This window comes from Bos taurus, chromosome 19, assembly GCF_002263795.3.
Source record: "Bos taurus isolate L1 Dominette 01449 registration number 42190680 breed Hereford chromosome 19, ARS-UCD2.0, whole genome shotgun sequence".
NCBI classification, from domain to species: domain Eukaryota; kingdom Metazoa; phylum Chordata; class Mammalia; order Artiodactyla; family Bovidae; genus Bos; species Bos taurus.
In genome coordinates this window covers 41,467,668-41,484,631 of record NC_037346.1, presented here as the reverse complement: position 1 = coordinate 41,484,631, position 16,964 = coordinate 41,467,668, and the positions used below count along the sequence as shown (strand labels likewise).

General features: G+C 42.9%; 3 protein-coding genes across 4 annotated transcripts; 1 reads left to right on the top strand and 2 right to left on the bottom strand.

Annotated features, from left to right (window-relative positions):
• Window positions 1-1,022: 1,022 nt before the first annotated feature.
• Window positions 1,023-1,870, bottom strand: LOC100848850 (keratin-associated protein 9-9-like). Its single transcript, XM_003587437.5, has one exon. It carries the CDS (start codon window positions 1,841-1,843, stop codon window positions 1,259-1,261), a length of 585 nt encoding a protein of 194 aa, XP_003587485.1. The 5' UTR covers window positions 1,844-1,870; the 3' UTR covers window positions 1,023-1,258.
• A 2,793-nt stretch (window positions 1,871-4,663) lies between these two features.
• LOC100138853 (keratin-associated protein 9-8-like) lies at window positions 4,664-5,655 on the top strand. 2 transcript variants are annotated; one of them, XM_059878379.1, is made up of 2 exons: window positions 4,664-5,276; window positions 5,340-5,655. In XM_059878379.1, exons 1-2 carry the CDS (start codon window positions 4,695-4,697, stop codon window positions 5,460-5,462), a joined length of 705 nt encoding a protein of 234 aa, XP_059734362.1. In that variant the 5' UTR covers window positions 4,664-4,694; the 3' UTR covers window positions 5,463-5,655. The 2 variants fall into 2 exon arrangements, with proteins under 2 accessions (XP_059734362.1, XP_010814590.1); XM_010816288.3 differs by having other exon boundaries at window positions 4,664-5,655.
• A 9,820-nt stretch (window positions 5,656-15,475) lies between these two features.
• LOC112442670 (keratin-associated protein 9-7-like) lies at window positions 15,476-16,552 on the bottom strand. Its single transcript, XM_024980860.2, has one exon. The coding sequence runs from the start codon at window positions 16,410-16,412 to the stop codon at window positions 15,645-15,647; it is 768 nt and encodes a 255-aa protein (XP_024836628.1). The 5' UTR covers window positions 16,413-16,552; the 3' UTR covers window positions 15,476-15,644.
• Between the last annotated feature and the right edge of the window lie 412 nt (window positions 16,553-16,964).

Here is a 16,964-nt window from a genome sequence, read left to right as displayed (position 1 = left end):
GATGTTTTGTAGAGACTGTGGATAGCTCTAAGGTAAAATTTCCATGGTGTGGTTAGCTCGTTTCCCAGTTCTGCATACATACATAATTGTCTTGATCATATTTTAATTTGGAGAAAAAATGAACTTAGAATTTAGAAGTCTAGGAAATATGGCTGAGTGTATATGCTTCACCAGATTTCTTGTTAATATTCCATACTATGTGTGGCCTTCAGAAACCCCAGATTTATCTAACCAGACCATCCCAGAATGACACATTCTGACATAAAAAAGCAGGTGTTTTTAGACGAGCTTCTGGGTTGAATGTGCCAGCAGAGTGCCAGGAATACAAAGATTCTTAAACCTAGTAGTTGGCTTTTAAAACCAGCCTATTGGCCTTATGTGGGCAAATGGTCACTGAAGTTTGGGAAATAGCTGAGAGAATACATTTGTAGACAGGAAAATTATCTGCACAGGGAAAGGTTTATATTCAGTGGTACACAGGCAATCCAAAGCACACATATTCCCAGTGCTCAGATCACTTTGTGCTTGTAGTAAGATCTTATTGTAAGACCCTGGAGCACAAACCAGAGACCCTAGATCTCAATCAAATTCTACCTATGAATAGTTGAGTGGCTTTTATTCATCCATAAGAGGGAGGCAATCATCTTGGTACTGCCAGTTTAGGGGTCATTGTCAGGCTCAGAAATACAGTATTAATGAGAGGACTTAAAAGAAAATGCTGTATAAAAAGTCAAATCGGAATATAGGCTAGAAGACAGCAAAGACTTTATGCAGAAGGAATCAGACAAGCTTTCTCACAGTTGAGAAGACAACACAGGGTAATCCTAAGGAGGAGGAAGTAAAATAGAATGAATCATTTTCTCTTAATGAGTCCATCAGACAAAAAAATGCTAAAGTAGTAAACATGAAAGAAACCTAAGAAACCCAGCACAATGATTTGTGCTTTAGGTTACTTAAGAAAAGTGGTGATCATTTTTGCAAGGCTGACACAATGACTGCAAGGCAAGGAGACCTAAAACTTGTAGGTATCACAGAGTTTAATAGAAAAGGAAGATGAAGAAAGGCAGACTGCAGTCAACTGCACGCTACCATACCACCTCACAGAGCCTCTTAATCAGGGATATGACTCATAGAAAGATGGTGGCTGCACGCTGGATGCTAGTGAAGCCTGGCAGTGGGGCTTGTGGCAGTAACTGGAGAACTCATAGGTTAGCTGTCAGAAGATTGATGTGTCTCACATGATTCCATGACGGGAGGATCAGCAGGAGGAAGGGCAGCAGCTGGACACACAGCTGGGGCGGCAGCAGGTGGTCCTGCAGCAGGTGGTCTGACAGCACACAGGGCCGCTGCAAGGCTGGCAGCAGCTGGATCCACAGCTCTGGTCTTGGCACCCAGGCAGGCAGCAGCACGTGGGGTGGTAGCAGATTCTGTGGCAGTACACAGGTGCACAGCAAACCGGCTGGCAGCAAGGCTGGCCGCAGCTGGACCCACTGAAGGTTTGTCCACAGCTGCTGGACCCACAGCAGGTGGGCTGACAGCAGGTGGTCACACAAGTAGGCTTGCGGCAGGTGGTCCTACAACAGGTGGTTTCACTAGCTTGATAGCAAGTCGGAGGGCAGGAGGGCTGGCAGCAGATGGACTCACAGCAGGTGGGCTGACAGCAGGGTTTGCTGCAACAGCTGGGCTGGCAGCAGGTGGTCACACAAGTAGGTTTGCAGCAGGTGGTCCTGCAGCAGGTGGTTTGACAGCAAGTTGGGGGGCAGCAGGGCTTGCAGCAGCTGGACTCACAGCAAGTGGTCCTGCAGATGGGCTGACAGCACGGGGAGCAGCATGAGTGGGTCATTGTGTCTGTGATGGAGGGTGGACTCCGGCTCAGAGCTGAGTTTCTCAGATTCTGAGGACTCTTCCTGTTCTAGGGCTTTTATACCCTAGACCCCCAATGTTGGGACCAATAAGCAGGACTTTCCTGGATGTTATTTATGTTACTGTTGTAGTTTAGGGTAATTGCCATGGAGGAAGTTGCTTTCTTAGTGTTTTATAGAGAGGCCTCTGTAAATTAGTGTTTGATCTTTTCCTTAATTGGGTCTGGTACTTAAGAATCTTTCCTAGAAATGAAAAGGTCAGGAATCATCACCAGCAGCATTTCTGGTCATGTGACATCATCTGGTCATGAGGTAGTTCCTGCTGGCTCTATGAAAGTCAGAATAGTTCTCCTTTCTGAGCTTTGTTCCTTTGGCTCTACTTAGATTGAGATGTGCCTCCAAAGGGTCGGGATGCTGATACATTCTGTGATGAATGAAGCCTGCTTGAGTTCAAGCCTGATCTCTGACAAAGTCAGAGTTAAGACTTCCACATGTATCTATGTATATCTTTATTTGGCAACTAGTTTGAAATGTTTCCCAGTTTTATCAGGGTCATCTGAGTAGAGGATGGTTGCCACATTATTTTTCAAATGAAAATCAGCACCAAAACTGGAAGAGAGGCAAAGCTGAATCCTATTTTCAAACAGCATCCCTTCCTTACTGCTTCATTGCTATTTTCTAGTTAGGTTAATGACCTCTGGTGAGACATCCCAACTTGCATATACTTTCTTCTACAATTTGTGACAAGCAGGTTAGATAGGAGAATAACTAAGGTATGTTTCAATCTGTAAATTTACATATTCTGACAAATGTGGAATCTCAACCACAATTTCTTAAAGTTTTAGGCCTCATTTTCTCTCTTTTAGATATATATGTTAGAGTATAATTGCCATGTAATGGGAGAACATATAGTCAACAGCAGTAGAAAGGATAAAATGATCATGTAGAAAGGATAAAATGATAATGTAATTCGAATGGCAGAAAAAAGGAAAAAAATTAAAATTTGTATGGAACCACAAAATAGCCAATGCAATATTGATAAAGAAGAACAAAGCTGGAAGCATCATTTTCCTTGATTCCAAACAGTAATACAAAGCTATATTAGACAAAACAGTATGGACTGGAAAAAACCAGCACCTAGATCAATGGAATAGAATAAAGAGGCCAGAAATGAGTCCACACATTATATGGCCTACTAATTTATTACAAAGGAGCCAAGAATATATTAATGCAATAAGGAGATTGCAATCTTTTAAATAAATGGTGGCGGGAAAACTGGGCAGCCATGTGCAAAACAATGAAACTGGACTCCTCAAACTCAAAATGATATTCCTGAGGGATATCTTCCCATTTATGACAATGTGAATGGACCTTGAGGACATTAAGCTAAATGAAAAAAGTTAGAGAGACAAATACCATGTGATCTCACTCATATATGGAATCTTAAAAATTTTTTCTAAAACTGAGCTCATAGACAGAACAGATCAATGGTAGCCAGAGGTGGGAGGTGGGGTGGGTGAAATAGGTAAACGGGATCACAAGGTACAGGCTTCCAGTTATAAAATAAATGCCTGGGGAATGTAACGTACAGCATAATGACCATAGTTAATAATACTGAAACCTTTGAAAGTTGCTAGAAAAGTAGATTTTAAAAGCTCTCATGCAAGAAAAAAGACTTTGTAACTATCAGTTGTGACAGATGTTAACATTAACTAGACTGACTGCAGTGATAACATTGCAACATCTACGAATATCAAATTACTGTGTTGAACACCTATAAATAATATAATGCTGTGTCAACTAAAGCTCAATTTAAAACAAACAAACAAGGATAGATACATACCAATAGAATTCAGAAGTCGCATATCAGGAGAGTACATGACACTACTGCAGTGAAATACTGAAACACTTTCATTGTTTCTACCGCTGTTGATGATATGCTTTCCGTATGACATGGCAATTACACTCTTACATATGTACCTAAAAGAGAGGGCAGAAAAAACTCTAAGAAATTATGGCTGACACATTTCACATTTATGGAAATATATAAATCTATAACTGTATCATCCTATCTACATATTTGTCACAAATTATAAAGGAAAGTATGTGAAAGTTGTGATGTCTCACCAGAGGTGATTGATCCAGCTAAAAGTAGTTATGGGACATTAATGAATTGAGGTTGTCTGAAAACAGGGTACAGCATTTGCCTCTATTCCAGCTTTGGTGCTGAATTGCTAGTGAAGAAAAATGTGCCAACATCTTCTACCTAAATGTACCTAATAAAGCTGGGAAATATTTTAGGTCAGTCACTACTGATTTGAAAGACATGTACACAGATACACGTGATCGTCTTGAATCTCAGACTTTGTCCGAGATCAGACTTGGACTTTAGCAGGCTTCATTCATCACAGAATGCATCAGCATCCAGCAAGTCTCAACCTAAGCATAGTCAAAGGCACACAGAAAAGGTGACTGTTCTGACCCTGGCCAAGGCAGGAAGAACTATCCCATGACCTGATGATGTCACATGACCAGAGATGCTGCTGGGATGATTCCTTATTCTTTTTCACTTCTGGAAAAGGTTCTTAAGTACTAGTCCTAATTAAAGAGAAGATCAAACACTAATTTATAGAGGCCTCAAAACACTAAAGAAATCATTTCCTCTTGGATAATTTCCCATTGACTACAAAAACAACACACATAACGAGGAAAGTCTTGCTTATTGGTCCCAACTTTGGGGGTCCAGTGTATAAAAAGCCCCAGAACAGAAGTAGTCATCAGAATCTGAGAAATTCACTTCTGAACAAGAGTCCACACTCCACCACTGACAAAATGACTCACTCTTGCTGCTCCCCATGCTGCCAGCCCACCTGCTGTGAGCCCAGCTGCTGCCGGCCTTGCTGCCCTCCTGTCTGCTGTCAGACCACCTGCTGCAGGACCACCTGCCTCAAGCCTACTTGTGTGAGCAGCTGCTGCCAGCCCACCTGCTGTGAGTCCAGCTGCTGTCGGCCTTGCTGTCCCCCAACTTGCTATCAGTCTAGTGAAAACACCTGCTGTAGGACCTCCTGCTGCAAACCTACCTGTGTGACCACCTGCTGTCAGCACAACTGTGGAGGGTCCAGCTGCTGCCAGCCTTGCTGCCGCCCTGTCCGCTGTCAGACCACCTGCTGCAGGACCACCTGCCTCAAGCCGATTTGTGTGACCACCTGCTGCCAGCCCACCTGCTGTGAGTCCAGCTGCTGTCAGCCCTCCTGCCCCCAAACTTGCTGTCAAATCACTGAAACCACCTGCTGCAAGCCTACTTGTGTGACCAGCTGCTGTCAGCCCACCTGCTGTGCATCCAGCAGCGCTGGACAAACCTGCGGTGGTTCTAACTGCTGTCAGCCTTGCTGCCAGCCAGCCTCCTGTGCACCCGTGTACTGCCATAGGACCTGCTACCACCCCACGTGCCTCTGCCTGCCTGGGTGCCAAGACCAGAGCTGTGGATCCAGCTGCTGCCAGCCTTGCAGCCGCCCTGTCTGCTGTCAGACCACCTGCTGTAGGACCACCTGCTGCCGCCCTAGCTGTGTGTCCAGCTGCTGCCAGCCTTCCTGCTGCTGATCACCTTGCCAAGGATCCACTGTCCCTATACAACACCTTCTATTAATTGACTTGCTACCTGGGGACAAAACAAAATCACTTCCTAGACTTTGCTGACAACTGACATGCTCTACCAGAATTTCAGTTACTCATCTCCTTGCTTAAGAGCTTGTGAATTAGCTTGACAGAGTGCAGGGGGCTTCCTCCAATTGTCTTCCTCTGGTGTAGGAGGACCATGTGCCAATTCCTGCATCTGTGATAAGGAAGTATGTCTTGGTTTTGACTCTGAAAATAGGATTGACCATCTAGTTCTTCTGAGTAACTTAAGAAAACAAGCTCTCAGAATGTTTCTGTGGGTTTCTATAGGCTATCATAATCTTTATAATCATATTTTCTCTTTTGCTATCCTCATAGTTCTTGTATCATGCTTTTTCCTTTTACGGTCACTTTGAGTTTTTCTGTATGTTTCTCAATAAATGGTGTACCACAATTCTTCTGTATGTGTTTGATTTATTGCACCACATTCCTCATATAGAAATTTATATATTATATGTCTTACCCATTATGAGCATCATATTAGCCCCCTTCCTAATTATTATCTCATTATTAAAAACCCATTTCATTGTGTAGTGTGATTTACCTAATAATAAACAGACTCATCCAGGATGAAGTCTTCTTTTCCTGCTCAAGGGCAGGTACATTTACATCCCAAGGAACTATTAATAGATGTCTGAATCTGTTCATTTCCAAGGCAAACATTCAATATCACAGTAATCCAAGTCTATGCCCCAACCAGTAACGCTGAAGAAGCTGAAGTTGAATGGTTCTATGAAGACCTACAAGACCTTTTAGAACTAACACCCAAAAAAGATGTCCTTTTCATTATAGGGGACTGGAATGCAAAAGTAGGAAGTCAAGAAACACCTGGAGTAACAGGCAAATTTGGCCTTGGACTATGGAATGAAGCAGGGCAAAGACTAATAGAGTTTTGCCAAGAAAATGCACTGGTAATAACAAACACCCTCTTCCAACAACACAAGAGAAGACTCTATACATGGACATCACCAGATGGTCAACACCGAAATCAGACTGATTATATTCTTTGCAGCCAAAGATAGAGAAGCTCTATACAGTCAACAAAAACAAGACCAGGAGCTGACTGTGGCTCAGACCATGAACTCCTTATTGCCAAATTCAGACTTAAATTGAAGAAAGTAGGGAAAACCACTAGACCATTCAGGTATGACCTAAATCAAATCCCTTATGATTATACAGTGGAAGTGAGAAATAGATTTAAGGGCCTAGATCTGATAGATAGAGTGCCTGATGAACTATGGAATGAGGTTCATGATATTGTACAGGAGACAGGGATCAAGACCATTCCCATAGAAAAGAAATGCAAAAAAGCAAAATGGCTGTCTGGGGAGACCTTACAAATAGCTGTGAAAAGAAGAGAAGCGAAAAGCAAAGGAGAAAAGGAAAAATATAAACACATGAATGCAGAGTTCCAAAGAATAGCAAGGAGAGATAAGAAAGCCTTCTTCAGCGATCAATGCAAAGAAATAGAGGAAAACAACAGAATGGGAAAGACTAGGAATCTCTTCAAGAAAATCAGAGATACCAAAGGAACATTTCATGTAAAGATGGGCTCGATAAAGGACAGAAATGGTAGGGACCTAACGGAAGCAGAAGATACTAAGAAGAGATGGCAAGAATACACAGAAGAACTGTACAAAAAAGATCTTCATGACCCAGATAATCACGATGGTGTGATCACTGACCTAGAGCCAAACATCCTGGAATGTGAAGTCAAGTGGGCCTTAGAAAGCATCACTATGAACAAAGCTAGTGGAGGTGATGGAATTCCAGTTGAGCTATTCCAAATCCTGAAAGATGATGCTGTGAAAGTGCTGCACTCAATATGCCAGCAAATTTGGAAAACTCAGCAGTGGCCACAGGACTGGAAAAGGTCAGTTTTCATTCCAATCCCAAAGAAAGGCAATGTCAAAGAACGCTCAAACTACCGCACGATTGCCCTCATCTCTCATGCTAGTAAAGTAATGCTCAAAATTCTCCAAGCCAGGCTTCAGCAATACGTGAACCGTGAACTTCCTGATGTTCAAGCTGGTTTTAGAAAAGGCAGAGGAACCAGAGATCAAATTGCCAACATCTGCTGGATCATGGAAAAAGCAAGAGAGTTCCAGAAAAACATCTCTTTCTGCTTTATTGACTATGCCAAAGCCTTTGACTGTGTGGATCACAATAAACTGTGGAAAATTCTGAAAGAGATGGGAATACCAGACCACCTGACCTGCCTCTTGAGAAATCTGTATGCAGGTCAGGAAGCAACAGTTAGAACTGGACATGGAACAACAGACGGGTTCCAAATAGGAAAAGGAGTTCGTCAAGGCTGTATATTGTCACCCTGCTTATTTAACTTATATGCAGAGTACATCATGAGAAATGCTGGACTGGAAGAAACACAAACTGGAATCAAGATTTCTGGGAGAAATATCAATAACCTCAGATATGCAGATGACACCACCCTTATGGCAGAAAGTGAAGAGGAACTAAAAAGCCTCTTGATGAAAGTGTAAGAGGAGAGTGAAAAAGTTGGCTTCAAGCTCAACATTCAGAAAATGAAGATCATGGCATCCAGGCCCACTATTTCAAGGGAAATAGATGAGGAAACAGTGGAAACAGTGTCAGACTTTATTTTTCTGGGCTCCAAAATCACTACAGATGGTGACTGCAGCCATGAAATTAAAAGACGCTTACTCCTTGGAAGGAAAGTTATGACCAACCTAGATAGCATATTCAAAAGCACAGACATTCCTTTGCCAACAAAAGTCCGTCTAGTCAAGGCTATGGTTTTTCCAGTGGTCATGTATGGATGTGAGAGTTGGACTGTGAAGAAGGCTGAGCGTCGAAGAATTGATGCTTTTGAACTGTGGTGTTGGAGAAGACTCTTGAGAGTCCCCTGGACTGCAAGGAGATCCAACCAGTCCATTCTGAAGGAGATCAGCCCTGGGATTTCTTTGGAAGGAATGATGCTAAAGCTGAAACTCCAGTACTTTGGCCACCTCATGGGAAGAGTTGACTCATTGGAAAAGACTCTGATGCTGGGAGGGATTGCGGACAGGAGGAGAAGGGGACGCCAGAGGATGAGATGGCTGGATGGCATCACTGACTCGATGGACGTGAGTCTGAGTGAACTCCGGGTGTTGGTGATAGACAGGGAAGTATGGCGTGCTCCGATTCATGGGGTCGCAAAGAGTCGGACACGACTGAGTGACTGAACTGAACTGAACTTACAGTCCCCTGATAGAATTCACTCACAGAGGCTACAAACAAAGATACAATATTCCAACTGTTTGGGTGTTTAGTTAATGCTTCCATACTTCCAGTGGTGTGACTTCCTACTGCCGTGGTAACCCATTCCATTTTCAAGCATCTCTCATAAAAAGAAATTGATTACTTTAGCATTTTTCCTTCCCCCAATCCAGTCTCCTGAATCTTTTGCTCACTGGGATCACTTGTTAGACAGAATGGCGTTGCTGAGCTGTTACTCTTCCCAGGAGAAGATACCTGTACTGCAAAATCACAGTGATTTCTCCCTTATACCTGGCATGTGCTCACTCTCCCACTTCTTGGGATGTGCTTTTCTGTATGCCCAGTATTTGCCTACTGACTACAGAACCTGAAGATTCTCATTTTTCCCCAAGACCTCTATCACTGACATTTTCAATCAGATATGTAGTGTTAAGGTTAAGTCAGGGTAGTTTCCGTAAATAGTCTAGACGTTACCAGATTCTAGTTTAGTCAAATGAAATATCATTGAAACAAATAGATGTACATGATCATTCTTTTGACTTTTATTTGTGCCTTTGTAAGATGCTTCTAGTGTACACTATCCACTTTCTGTACTAAGTTCCCTCATAGATTTGTGCTTCTGTTTATCTTATCTTCAACCATAAATTCTCCATGGTGGAAAAAGAAAATAGCTCTGTTATGGGAATTAATATCATATGGAAGAGAGTTCAAATTTCTGTTCTGCTACTCATTAACACTTGATTAGGGGAATATATACATAAGTCACCTCAAGAATTGTTTATATCTATTTTCCTACTACTGTCTTTCTATGTAGTATGTCTACCCATAGATTAGAAGTATTTTCTTTCTCTTTCTGTCTCTCACTGGGTCAGTCAGTCTGCAAATAGACACCTTTTGCAAAAACAATAATTCTTATATTTTCAGAGATATCTCAAAACAAATTGATTCATCACCATTATTAGTAGAGAATCATTGTTTCTCTTACTTGTTCCATGGTAATGTAAGATTTTATCTACTTTATTTAAGTCTGTATGCCTGACTTAACATAAACCATTCTCAAATTTATAAATTATTTAACTTCCAAGTCATAGAATTAATAAGAACCTGTAGCACATCTGTAGAGAACAGCAGAGTTTAGTGCTACCCTCAATGATTAAAGAATACATGAGTAATAACTGCCAGCCCATTTGTGGTTTGTAGACTTTTTGATGATGGCCATTTTGGTTGGTGTGAGATGATACCTCATTGTAGTTTTAATTTGCATTTCTCTAATAAAGAATGATGGTGAGCATCTTTTCATGTGTTTATTAGCCATCTTTATGTCTTCTTTGGCGAAATGCTTGTGAGAGGGTAACAGGCAGGAAGGCCAGGGGTCTCCAAATGGAGGAAGTAAGCTGCAAGTGTCAGACATTTTTTCTCTCTCTCTTAAGTGGCAGGAGGAAACGAATGACAAGTGTTAAGGTTTTTTTCCCCTTCTCTATACAAATGTAAAACGAGGTTTCTCTTAAAATCCTGTGTTGCCATGAAGGCACCTGATTCCACCTGAACGTAACTGTTCTCAGACCTTGAGCTAATCAGTGCGTTTTCTATGGAAATGTTTGTCTTCAGCTGTGTTAATGTGCTATGTATGGACCCTAGACTGTCTTCAAGTCGGTTCCACCAAGACTCAGAACCCACTTGACAAACGAGTGTGTTGTACTTATACACTGTTCTCCTAATCTATGTTAATGAAATCATATATTTGCTTGGTAAACTGCCTTTTCTTCAAGATTCATGTCAATCGTTTTATGGCCTGGGATGACTCAGCTGCTGCCAATGTTATCTCAAAATGCATGTTGTGGGTGAGGGGCCTGGTGCCATTCTCTGAGTTTTGAGAAATTTCCTTTCTCTGATTAGCAGACTGCTAGTAGCTATATACGGAGAAGGCAATGGCACCCCACTCCAGTACTCTTGCCTGGAAAATCCCATGGACGGAGGAGCCTGGTGGGCTGCAGTCCATGGGGTCGTGAAGAGTCGGACATGACTGAGTGACTTCACTTTCACTTTTCACTTTCATGCATTGGAGGAGGAAATGGCAGCCCACTCCAGTGTTCTTGCCTGGAGAATCCCAGGGACGGGGGAGCTTGGTGGGCTGCCATCTCTGGGGTCGCACAGAGTCGGACACGACTGAAGCGACTTAGCTTAGCTTAGTAGCTATATAACATCCGGCTAAAGACTAGCAGTGGGGCATTCTCTCTGCCCCTTTCTGATGTCTATGTCAGAAGCTTTCTCTATCTCGTTTATATGTTAACAAAACTTTATTACACGAAAGCTCTGAGCGATCAAAGCTCAGAAGCTCGTCACTGGCCCCGGATTGAATTCTTCTTCTCCAGAGGCCAAGAATCCTGTCGTCTTTCATGGTTTAGCAACAACCTTTCACTTGTTTAGTTCTTCTGGCCACTTTTTGATTGGGTTGTTTGTTTTTCTGGTATTGAGCTGCTTGGGCATATGCCCTCAGGAAACTTTAATTGAAAAATACACATCTGCCCCGATGTTCATTGCAGCACTAATTTACAATTGCAAGGACATGGAAGCAACCTAGCTGTCTATCAACAGATGAATGGATAAAGACATTGTGGTAGATAATTGTGTACATTCCATACACAATGAAATATTACTCAGCTATAGAAAGGAACACATTTGAATCAATCCTAATGCAGTGGATATAATAGAGCCTATTATATGAATGAAGTAAGTCAGAAAGAGAAAGACAAATTCACAAATTAATGCATATCTATAGAATCTAGAAAGATGGTACTGATGATCCTATTTGCAGGGCAGCAAAGGAGATACAGACATAAAGACCAGATGTATGGTCACAGTGCAGGAGGGAGAGGGTGGCATGACTTGAGAAAGTAGCATTGAAACATATACATTACCATATATGAAGTGAACGTGTGTATATGTGTGTGTATGTGTGTGTTCGTCACTTGGCCATGTCTGACTCTTTGAGACTCCATGAACTGTAGCTCACCAGGCTCTTCTGTTCATGGAATTCTCCAGGCAAGAACACTGGAGCCATTCCCTTTTCAGGGGAATCTTCCTACCCTGGGTTTGAACCCAGGTCTCCTGCATTGCAGGCAGATTCTTTACCATCGGAGCCACCAGGGAAGCCCCGAAGTGGATAGCCAGTGGAGATTGGTAGTGTGATGCAGAACCCAAAGCTGGTGCTCTGTGCTGACCTAGAGGGTGAGATGGAGAAGGAGGTGGGAAGGTGGTTTAGGAGGAAGGGATGTATGTGTTGTAGCCACGCGTTCCGGGAAACATACTCAGTCAGAAGGACAATGCAGGTAGTGGAGTGCAGTTTATTACACCAGCGGGCCCAAGTAGAGTCTCCTCTTAGCCAAGGACCCCAACCAGTTTTTGTGAAAACTGTACATACCCTAAGTGTTCTTGCCCAAACCAACCTCCCGAAATTCTCTGAATTTCGAAACTAGTCTGAACAAAGGAAAAGAAAGACACAATCAAAGTTAACTTGTGATTCATATGCCTTAAGCCCAGGTAGTTAGCAGTGGACAATTATCAACAGACCTGTGGTCATACTCCAATAAACATAATAGAATTTATGATTCTATTCGGTTACACAGATGATTAGGGTATTCTTTTAGGTGATGGAGAGTCTAGGTATGAGCCCTGGGGCTCTTCCATCCAGGGGGTCTGGTTTTCCACTTGGTATGTCATTTCTATAGATACTGGGCATACAGCTCAAAGTCCAGAGTCCGGACCAAGATGGAGTCCTGCTTTCAAGATGGAGCCTGTTCTGTCTGTTTCCTCCTTCATATATATACTTATGGCTGATTCATGTTGATGTATGGTGGAAACCATTGCAATATTGTAACTATCCTCCAATTAAAAATAATATTGAAAATAATTACCAACCCAATTCCATTTGATTCCTACAAAATCAAACTGATCATAATATATAAGCATTCAATATCTTAAATTTCATCAACTGTTAACTTCAGTAGAAGCTTTGAAGCCAAATGGAGAATTTTGATTATGACAGAAAACACTTCTGCTGTGCAAGGGCAGTGGACAGAGAAAATACTCACAGTGAACAGTGAGTCAGTACACATGTCCATTACATATATATATTTTTTTGTTTGTTTGTTTTTGTTTTGGAGAAAAAGTGCCCTGACGAAATGATGTTCTTTACCTATTTGCATGTGGTGAAAGGACTGACTGTTTGGATTGAGCCAAGGGAGGAGCAAGAGTGGAAAGTAAAGGGATTTGGAGAATTATTTAGATGGAGGTAGGTGTGAGGGCAGAAAGTGTTTCTCACTTGTGTCCCACATTAATGACCTCCAGAGTGTCACAAAGGAGACACTGGACGGCTACAAGTTTGGGATATCTTATCCCATCTCTATCTTTAGGTGCATCGATACTTACACAAGGGAGCATGAACGGAGTAGCCATGGTGGCAGGGATGGAAGATTTGTGTGGACCAACAGCGCAAGCTCACTCTGACCGTGGCTGGCCCTGCTGTATATGCTGTTAGTCAGAAGCAGAGAATAATATCCCTCAGGAAACCTAGCCATCTAACTTGAAGGCGAGCTAGTTTTCCTCTTAGATTACATGTTCAAGGAAAAGACAGCAATTCTTCTTTACTACGATTCCATGTTGTAAACATGGATTTGTTGTCCTTATCAGCAGTACTATCCACCAGCTTATAGTAATATTGTCATAGGATTCTGAATAGTAAAACTTTGGACCCACAAACCCACTTTTTGATGAACAAGATCAACAGGAGGCAAATGAACATGGGATCTACTTGTTCTACCATACATCACATGACAGAGATGGCTGACCCATGGAAAACTAGAATCGTCTTGTTCAGTTCAGTTTCGTCACTCAGTCATGTCCGACTCTTTGCGACCCCATGGACTGCAGAACACCAGGCTTCCCTGTCCATCACCAACTCCTGGAGCTTACTCAAACTCATGTCCATTGAGTCGGTGATGCCATCCAACCATCTCATTCTCTGTCGTCCCCTTCTCCTGCCTTCAATCTTTCCCAGCTTCAGGGTCTTTTCAAAAGAGTCAGTTCTTCACATCAGGTGGCCAAAGTATTGGAGTTTCAGCTTCAGCATCAGTCCTTTCAATGAATAGTCAGGACTGATTTCCTTTAGGATGGATTGGTTGGATCTCCTTGCAGTCCAAGGGACTCTCAGGAGTCTTCTCCAACACCACAGTTCAAAAGCATCAATTCTTAGGTGCCCAGCTTTCTTTATAGTCCAACTCTCATATCCATCCATGACTACTGGAAAAACCATAGATTTGACTAGATGGACCTTTGAAGGCAAAGTAATTCTCTGCTTTTTAATAGGCTGTCTAGGGTGATCATTACTTTTCGTTCAAGGAGCAAGCGTCTTTTAATTTCATGGCTGTAGTCACCATCTGCGGTGATTTTGGAGCCCCCCCAAAATAGTCTCTCAATGTTTCCATTGTTTCCCCATCTATTTGCCATGAAGTGATGGGACCAGATGCATTGATCTTAGCTTTCTGAATGTTGAGTTTTAAGCCAAGAGTATTAAGCCTCTTTTAGTTTCCTCAAGAGATGGCTGACCCATGGAAAATTAAAATGGTCTTGTAGATGTGCAGTAAGAACCAACTTAGAGATGACACCACACAAGATTGATATGTTGTTTCTGAATATGGCACATACTTTGACCTAATGGCCACTCTGTGGATCCCATATAGGTAGTACCATGTGTATCCACAAAGGTAGTATACATGGTTTCAGAAAGTGAAGTAGCAGTGAACCCTCTCACTTTAACTCAGGGTGACATATATGGGAATCTGTTCTTCCCCTCCCCATGGATCTACACTCTCCTAGATTGAAGGCTTTAATAGTATAAAAGTCACAGTTTTTAGGGAATATAGTCTATGTTTAAATTGTCACCTGGTCATTTTGGACTCCTCATCTAGAAAGAACAGTGGGCAGAGAGAGGAGTTACTAGTTGCTGAGGGATAATTATCATGAAAAGATTGAGGGCAGCGAGAAATAGTGAGAACAAAATTTTCTTGGAGCATCTCATGGTGTGTCCAGGCCCAGCAATAGATAACCACATGAACAATGACAGCAACTATAGCTTGCCAAGGACATAGTCACTGAGGTTCAGACATCTATTAATACTTCCTTGGGATGTCAATGTAAGTGCCCTTGAGCAGGAACAGAAGACTTCATCCTGGATGAGTCTGTTTATTATTAGGTAAATCACACTACACAATGAAATGGGTTTTTAATAATGAGATAATAGTTAGGAAGTGGGCTAATATGATGCTCATATTGGATAAGGCATATAATATATAAATTTCTATATGAGGAAAGAAGTGCAATAAATCAAACACATACAGAAGACTTGTGGTACACCATTTATTGAGAAACATACAGGTAAAACTCAAAGTGAGCGTAAAAGGAGAAAGCATGATACAAGAACTATGAGGATAGCAAAAGAGAACATATGATTATAAAGATTATGATAGGCTGTAGAAACCTATAGAAACATTCTGAGAGCTTGTTTTGTTAAGTTACTCAGAAGAACTGGATGGTCAATCCTTTTTTCAGAGTCAAAACCAAGACATACTTCCTTATCACAGATGCAGGAATTGGCACATGGTCCTCCTACACCAGAGGAAGACAATTGGAGGAAGCCCCCTGCACTCTGTCAAGCTAATTCACAAGCTCTTAAGCAAGGAGATGAGTAACTGAAATTCTGGTAGAGCATGTCAGTTGTCAGCAAAGTCTAGGAAGTGACTTTGTTTTGTCCCCAAGTAGCAAGTCAATTAATAGAAGGTGTTGCATAGGGACAGTGGATCCTTGGCAAGGTGATCAGCAGCAGGAAGGCTGGCAGCAGCTGGACACACAGCTAGGGCGGCAGCAGGTGGTCCTACAGCAGGTGGTCTGACAGCAGACAGGGCGGCTGCAAGGCTGGCAGCAGCTGGATCCACAGCTCTGGTCTTGGCACCCAGGCAGGCAGAGGCACGTGGGGTGGTAGCAGGTCCTATGGCAGTACACGGGTGCACAGGAGGCTGGCTGGCAGCAAGGCTGACAGCAGTTAGAACCACCGCAGGTTTGTCCAGCGCTGCTGGATGCACAGCAGGTGGGCTGACAGCAGCTGGTCACACAAGTAGGCTTGCAGCAGGTGGTTTCAGTGATTTGACAGCAAGTTTGGGGGCAGGAGGGCTGACAGCAGCTGGACTCACAGCAGGTGGGCTGGCAGCAGGTGGTCACACAAATCGGCTTGAGGCAGGTGGTCCTGCAGCAGGTGGTCTGACAGCGGATAGGGCGGCAGCAAGGCTGGCAGCAGCTGGACCCTCCACAGTTGTGCTGACAGCAGGTGGTCACACAGGTAGGTTTGCAGCAGGAGGTCCTACAGCAAGTGTTTTCACTAGACTGATAGCAAGTTGGGGGGCAGCAGGGCCGACAGCAGCTGGGCTCACAGCAGGTGGGCTGGCAGCAGCTGCTCACACAAGTAGGCTTGAGGCAGGTGGTCCTGCAGCAGGTGGTCTGACAGCAGACAGGAGGGCAGCAAGGCTGGCAGCAGCTGGGCTCACAGCAGGTGGGCTGGCAGCACGGGGAGCAGCAAGAGTGAGTCATTTTGTCAGTGGTGGAGTGTGGACTCTTGTTCAGAAGTGAATTTCTCAGATTCTGATGACTACTTCTGTTCTGGGGCTTTTTATACACTGGACCCCCAAAGTTGGGACCAATAAGCAAGACTTTCCTCGTTATGTGTGTTGTTTTTGTAGTCAATGGGAAATTATCCAAGAGGAAATGATTTCTTTAGTGTTTTGAGGCCTCTATAAATTAGTGTTTGATCTTCTCTTTAATTAGGACTAGTACTTAAGAACCTTTTCCAGAAGTGAAAAAGAATAAGGAATCATCCCAGCAGCATCTCTGGTCATGTGACATCATCAGGTCATGGGATAGTTCTTCCTGCCTTGGCCAGGGTCAGAACAGTCACCTTTTCTGTGTGCCTTTGACTATGCTTAGGTTGAGACTTGCTGGATGCTGATGCATTCTGTGATGAATGAAGCCTGCTAAAGTCCAAGTCTGATCTCGGACAAAGTCTGAGATTCAAGACGATCACGTGTATCTGTGTACATGTCTTTCAAATCAGTAGTGACTGACCTAAAATATTTCCCAGCTTTA

Excerpts from the sequence above, each read along its gene's own strand:
- LOC100848850 (XM_003587437.5), bottom strand. The coding sequence starts at position 1,843 with ATGACCCACTCATGCTGCTCCCCGTGCTGTCAGCCCATCTGCAGGACC.
- LOC100138853 (XM_010816288.3), top strand. The coding sequence starts at position 4,695 with ATGACTCACTCTTGCTGCTCCCCATGCTGCCAGCCCACCTGCTGTGAG.
- LOC112442670 (XM_024980860.2), bottom strand. The coding sequence starts at position 16,412 with ATGACTCACTCTTGCTGCTCCCCGTGCTGCCAGCCCACCTGCTGTGAG.